Source organism: Penaeus chinensis, chromosome 6 (assembly GCF_019202785.1).
Source record: "Penaeus chinensis breed Huanghai No. 1 chromosome 6, ASM1920278v2, whole genome shotgun sequence".
Lineage (NCBI taxonomy): Eukaryota > Metazoa > Arthropoda > Malacostraca > Decapoda > Penaeidae > Penaeus > Penaeus chinensis.
In genome coordinates this window covers 24,800,970-24,808,469 of record NC_061824.1, presented here as the reverse complement: position 1 = coordinate 24,808,469, position 7,500 = coordinate 24,800,970, and the positions used below count along the sequence as shown (strand labels likewise).

At 39.3% G+C, this 7,500-nt stretch overlaps 1 protein-coding gene across 1 annotated transcript in view; it reads left to right on the top strand.

The window, feature by feature from the left end:
- Window positions 1-7,500, top strand: part of LOC125026481 — a 15,297-nt gene that overhangs the window by 5,691 nt on the left and 2,106 nt on the right. Inside the window, exons 2-4 of the mRNA XM_047614958.1 lie at window positions 5,391-5,960; window positions 6,176-6,384; window positions 6,580-7,500. The exon at window positions 6,580-7,500 is cut by the window's right edge and continues 2,106 nt beyond it. Coding sequence (XP_047470914.1) covers window positions 5,391-5,960; window positions 6,176-6,384; window positions 6,580-7,500 — 1,700 coding nt within the window. The remainder of the gene's footprint in view (window positions 1-5,390; window positions 5,961-6,175; window positions 6,385-6,579) is intronic.

Sequence of the window (7,500 nt, the reverse complement as noted above, 5' to 3'; positions counted from 1 at the left end):
GTGTGTGCATATGTCAATAGCCCCCCATATATATGTGTGTGTGTGTGTTTCAGTAGTTAATCGTGTGCGTTTTCAAATACATGTTTATATGATTCTCTAAGACAATTGAATGTATATTTCTCATTGCCACTGCCATTCTCGGCATGCTCTCTCATTGTGCTGCAATTCGTTGTCATTATGTCTCGCAAAATATAAATAGATGCAAGAAGAAAGAATCCAGAACGTTTTAATTAGCAAGTTAAAGGAAAACAAAACACAGATCAACATTATAACTTTCTGCACTAGTAATCAGAGTTCGGATAGCGTTTTCGTATTACGCCGTTTTTAAAGTCGGATGCACAAACAGGGACTGGCGCCGTTACCTGCCTCGCTCCTCGTTCCGGGCTGTTTCTCTAACTTCTTCCTTCTCGGTTCATTGTCCGTGAGAGCAATCCTCACCGGTGCAAGTATCGCGTCAATGCCTCTTTTTTGTCATCAAGGTTTCGGAGAGGACGCCTGCCTCGGCTGCCATTATGCCCGGGGTTAGGTACGGGCAGTGTCACAGACCTTCCCATCACGCGCAGCCTCAGCGCGATGGACGCCATCGCTACGGAACAGACAGCAATTTAACGGCTTAAACGTCTTTTACCCATGTAACCTGAAGCACGCCCTACATAATCTTGGGCACATGTCGCCCAGCGAACCATAAAACTACTTACGTGATAACGCGGGTCGTTTTTTGGTTAGTTCGTGTGTCTTCCGAGAAGTTACCAGGTCACCTGGAGAAGATCTCACGGGTCTTGTCCGCGGGCGATATACGGCTATGCATGCGTTCTTTGCAGTTATTTGAAACAATGTGTATATGTAGTCTCTGTCATCCATTTTTTAAAAGTAACCACATATGTATTTTTCTATTCATCGATAATCTACTTTCTATGAATTCTATACATTGCTAGTATTGAATGAATAAATAAATCGTGATCAATTTATATTACGGATAATGCCATTACATTCTTTCTGTCACATTACCATCAAAGCCTTGTCGAGACCCGCAAACTGCCGCGTATAATGTAGGTCATTTTTGAAACCACTGCGGCCTTCAAGGTTAGTCCCTGGACTGATAGGTCTATGTCCATGCCTGGGTGCAGGCTCATCACGTTAATATATTCAGTCTTGAGTACGATTTCATTCTAAGAAAAGGGGTTATAGTAGTAAAATCTTCCATGTCATTCCTTATATCCTTATATCTTATATCTGATATCTCACTCGACCTAGAAGCTTTATTATCCGATGATATTCAAAGCGGATTAACAAAGACAAGACGTCCCCTTTGTCCGCTTAGCTGATCAGATTTGTCTTCATCTTTTTATATTACGAGGAAGAATATCTCTATTGCCTGGTTTTAAAGTATTTTTTTATTGCCTGGTTTTAAACAATCCATACGGACGGCCAAAGGAAGTATTACCAGAATCACTGCCTACAAGGCAAAATTTGTATAAAGAAATAATCCCGTTTTCATGCAAATCTTGTAGAGGGTTCCATATAGTACGAATCAAATACCCATAACTCCTCAGGCTAAATGGGTCGTCCAGAAATTGGAACAGTGGGGTAGCGGCAAGGAACTTAATACCTAACACACAACGGTACTTTTTCCTTGCCCCTCTTTCCTCTGACCCTCCCGCCGCCGCCCTCTCACCTACGACTCCTCCTTCCACCGGTACAAGACAGGAATCTCAGGAAGTATTACCTGGCCTACACCTGTCCGAAGATTAATGGAGACAGGTGTTTCGTCGAGGTTCGAAGCTTCTTGGAAGTTCGAACGGGATGCGTTTTGGTTTAGTGATTATTTTCCGTCTTGTTGACTTTAATTATGTAGTTCGGGTAGGAGGTTCCCTCCATTTAAGATCATTAGTCGTTTTTAGCCAAATCATTATTCATAATCAAAGAGGTTAATCGTTATGCTATGAAATACTTAAAGCTTAAATTTGCCTTCAGACAGAAAAATAAAAACAATATCAACTTTGCTCAGTGTAACTCCTTGAAATTAGAGTAACGTTATATCAAGATATATATTTTGAACATGTTTCTGGAATCAGTCGGCAATAAAAATTACCTTTTCCATCAGAATTAAATTACCTGCCATATTTCTACATGTCCTACGGGTTAGTATGAAATAATCTCATTTTAATATATTTTTTTTCCCCGTGATAACTAACTATGAACTGATACATTTATATATATATCTATTTTTTCTCAAATTTCCAAGTCGACAACCAAACGTCAATCACGCCAGCAAGAGTATAAATCCATTTCCTTTAGACTCGACCATTAGTGACCCGTCGGACAGGCAGGGTTCTCGGAATGACGTGGAAACTGGTCCGCGTCCCGCCAGCCGTAAAATGGCCGGAAACTCAAGGCAGTAGTGAGAGTCAAGGCCAGCCGAGATCGGGGCTGGCCGGCAGATGTCACCAAAGTAGCGTTTTGCGGTTAAGGGTCATCAGATACCCTTACACTCCGCGCCAACATTCTTTGGAGAGTCGGTAAAAGGAAAAATGCATTGTATTCAATGTACGTACTAGATTATACCCGCAGACCGTATTCTATTCACATATCCACCTGTCTGTCTATACACACACAAATGCATATAATATATATATATATATATATATATATATATATATACATATACACACACACATTTATATATATATATATATACACACACATACACACATATATGTATATATGTACATATTTATATATATATATATATAAATGTATATATGTGTACGTACACACGAACACGTACGCACACACACGCACACACACACACACATAAATAAATTATATATATATTATATATATTACATATGTTATATATATATTACATATGTTATATATATATATATATATATATATATATATATATATACGCGCGTGTGTGTGTGTGTGTGTTTGTGTGTGTGTGTACATACATACATATACATATACATGCATTCATACATACATGTGTGCATATAGATAGAGAGATTGATAGATCGATATAGAGAGCGAGATAGATATAGATATATATATATAGATACATATATAGATATATAGATGTATAGATACATAGGCATATAGATATATATAGAGAGAGAGAGATAGATAGATAGATACAGATGTGTATATATATGCATACAATTATATATTTTTAAATGGAAATTAATATATATATATATATATATATATATATATATATATATATATCCAATTCATGAAAGTCACATGTCACAGATCTTTTGTATTATTCGTGTTTAAAAATACTATACACGACCATGTGCATGTCATGGGAAATCAGACAGAAAGTATTCGATGGAATTCGAGGAACAACGACTGAACTCTCACACACCATAAAACTCGAATGCACAAAACTTCCTTTCTTACTGCAATGATTTGAACTAACAATGTCGAGAAATAAAATGCAAAATCGTACTCCGTCGACTCACAATATATTTTTCCCTTGTTCTGTTTTAGATATTTTCTTCGGAGAGAAACTTTTCGGAAATGAATAATGGCAGAGGATATCGTCTGTTCCCAGGACATTAAAAATCTGATAAGAAATGTCATATTTATCCCTCATTCTTGAACAACCGTGCATAAGAAGCCTCATAACGAGTGTGTTTTCTGTTCTGCTTTACGACCCGTGCGCCACAGACAGCTAACGGTCATATTTAATATACGTGGGAAATAAAAAGTGACATTGCAGTGACATTACTGGGACGAAGAAAGCTAAATGCTGTTTACATGCACGTGGTTATTCTATAGTGTTGCATATAATGTAAACAAAGGCTGTGGGTAAAGGTGATGGCGCTTAATAATAATTTAACAGCGTTAAAACATATCAAAATCGTGTTTTAGACAATTAATATTATTTCAAGATATTTTCTTTTGAAAATCCTTGTCATAACATATTAATGGTTTATTTTAGCAAGATTGCACCATTGCTCCCCTTCATTTATCGCCCTTTCTTCGAAAACGGAGAACAGTGAAACTAATTTTTTTCCATGAACTTTTATCTGTTTCCCGCGAAACCAAAAACTTTCCCCATGAAATCTAGAACATTCTTGTCTATAAATGAATTTTGCCTTTCCTTTCCAGTATTCATAGCTGTAGCAAACCGAAATTATACATGGGACTGAACTACACTTTCACTATATTAGAAAGCGTATTTACAGGCTATGTGTGTGGAATACTAAGAATACATGTAAGGTCGTGCTTGTGTTGGTGTGTGTGTGCCCCGCTACTTTCCTTGTCCGCGAGGTCGTAGATTCTAATTTCTTGACTGGATAGAGTTCTCACTTGTTTTCTCCTTCGATTGTTCTTATTTACTCAGTTCTGCTTATTTTGCATGCGAATCTGTGCTGTATGCGTCCGAATGGATGTCTGTGTCTGTGCGTGCGGATGCGTGCGTTCAAGCGTGAATGAGTACATTAGGCGTCCACACCTTGCCTGAGGCCGCATCCGTATATGAACCGCAATTATGATTAACGGGCCTGATTACTGTCGGGAGGAATTCGTTCGTTAAGTTATAATGATAATGATACAATGGCCATTCACAAATTGATTCACGTCTGGTTGGAAGTTTCCTTTCAGCATATCAGTGTTTGTTTGTCCCTTTGAATGATAATGAATCTTTTGTTTTTGTTAAGTTGTAATATTGTCAAGTTTGTTCAGAAATGGTGCATATATTCTTTTTATGATGTATTGGTCTTACAAATTGTTTATTTGGCATTTTTTCCCCTATTACTCAAATAAAAAACACCAAGATGATAAAGGGAATGGCGGCAAACGTAATCAACTCAGTAAAGAAAATTTAATAGTTTCAAACACAACCATAACATCCACACTACATAAAAAGTTCACTCGTCCGGAATGTGTTATTATGATGCCGATATAGCAAGGCCGTGTTCGCTTTCGTTGTCGAGTCCCATATTATCCACCATTGGTCGGCTCCCCTGTACGTAGAGTCCATTTTGCATAGCGTGACAACGGGAAGGATGACCATCTTGCTGGTTGGTGGCTGGCACTTTTCTCACTCTAATGCCGTTGCTTATTTAGTGACCTTCCCGGGAAAACGATAGAGACATTTCGTGGAAAATTAGGCTTATAGTTTAGGGGACTTTTGATGGTAGATAATGGTAGGTTTTGTTTACATGAATAGTCATAAGTTGTAAGGTATAGAATATTTCGACCCATAGTTTGTACTTCCGATGTTTTGTGACGAGTGAAAGTATGTTTTATGTTAGTTACTGAAAGCATTGACAAACTTTCGGTGATATATGTATGTACGACAACTACAATTGAATGTAGAAATGCTAAATAATAGGAGATAGTGAAGTACCACCACTCAGCTGCCTCTATAATTGCAGGTCATTCTATTATCGAGCGCCTGCCTCGGCGCTCCAATCGACGAGCTCCTATCGCGCCGCAGATTCAAGGATCACCTCCAGTTCACCGACGCTTACGAAGCATCTCATATGGTTGAGGGTCATCAACATGGCGTCGGGGGCCATACAGTGGACGCTGCACGAAAGGTAGCGCATCCCTTCGCCTCAGAGACCGTCAACTCGGAGGAAATTGCCACTGAGAAGTCTGTTATTCCTTTATCTGCAGAAAGCGTAACCAATATGTTAAACGAGCTGATAGAAGCTCCGGAAGACATCAAGCAGGAACTGGTAGAACAGACGTCGAAAGAAATAACGAAACAGCTGAAAATGACAAGGAAAGCCGGGATGGAGGAGCTCGAAGGAAGCGAAGAGGAGGAGGACTCGGAAAGTGAAGAAAGCTCACATCCCGACCTCAATCAGTCCGTACTTCACATAATAGAGCTGAGGGATATGAATAAAGAAGAGGAGAGCGAGGAAGACGATGATGGAAGAGTCGTGCGCAGGATTAGAATAAGGAAATTAAAACCAGATTTGTCACAGCGTGCAAGCAAGGTATGTTAGCGGATCTTATTGTCGGAAATGGCAGTGATATGCGCTTAAATGCATTTACATGCCTGGTATACAAAATAAGTTTATATATTTCAAATTGATTTGCAAAAAGGCTACATTTCGTACAGATATATATTTTAGAATATACCATACTGATACCTCACTGGATATGTATAAAATTAGAATGTTTCATTATAACAGATTATTTTTCTTTCCAGGCGTATGGAAGCAGGAAAAGGGGAACATCCAAACAACTTGGTAGTTTCAGATACGCAGTGAAGAACAAGAAGTCAGAGCAGGTGTTCGGTCACCAGGCCATGTACGGCGAGGCGAATCAAAGTGGCAGCTATTTCGTTCAGTTCGCAGATGGTCGAATACTGTACGTTACGTATACGGCTGACCACCGCGGATATAGGCCCCTCCTTAGGTAAGCGCCAAGCTTTTCTCAAATTTATACAGTTAATATATAATTGTGGTATACTGATGACAATAGATTATTAGATACAATTGCACATTATTCTGCTTATAAAGATTACAATTGCTATTTCCTTTATTATTAACATATTGTACTTTTATATTACTTTTTTTTGCAAGTAATCTTATGCGATATCTAAATTTTCAGATACTTCGATAGTCGTGAAGAATTAAACGCCTTTTTAAGGCCCCATTCACAAGGAGGCCAAATCTTTCCACCACGTACAACCACCGCCGCCCCAGTGAGGACGACAGCTAATGCCGTTCTTCTCACTACCGAAAGCCCTGATGGTGTTTTGCCTGCCGAACATTCTTCCGAGGTCCCCGTGGAACAGCCTCTTATTACAGATGATCTGGACGCTGAGTCTTCCTTGGATGTCTCTTCAGAAGTGGTCCCCAGTACTGCCTCGCCAGTAGATGAAGCACCTCTTAATGATACACTAACGACGTTGCAAGATGAGGATGCCCTCTCCTCGGACCTAACGACAGTAGTGCCTACTGGATTGTCTGCAGATTTCAGCAGCACAACCTATGTAGATACTTTAACAACAATTTTACCAGATACGGTGACTCTGGTGCCTGAGTTAGACCAATTCAATAATGATACTTTGGATACCAGCGTCTCTTCTGGTGGATATTCCGATGTAGATAATGAAGAAGCACTTGTTACCACAGTACCTGAACTACTCGATGAGGAAGTTGATGTGACCAGCACTCCTGAAGAAGAGACCGTAGTCACTACCACTGCCGAGGAAGACGGAATTTTGATCACCAAGATGCCTGAAGAAGACACCTTGGTGACTGTTAATCCCGAGGAAGGAGTCGAGGATGATGATTTCACTCTAAATGAAAGTGAAGAAGTTAATCTGGTCACCAGTAAACCCGAGGAAGACTCTTTGATTACTAAACAACCTGAAACATTAGTTTCAAGTGTGGATGACTCAACAGAAGGATCACTGACCACAAGTATATTCGAAGAGGAGATATTTACCACTAGTGAACCTGAAGATATTTTAGTTACGACCGAACTTGTGGAGGAATCTTTAGTAACCAGTGAAACTACTGAAAA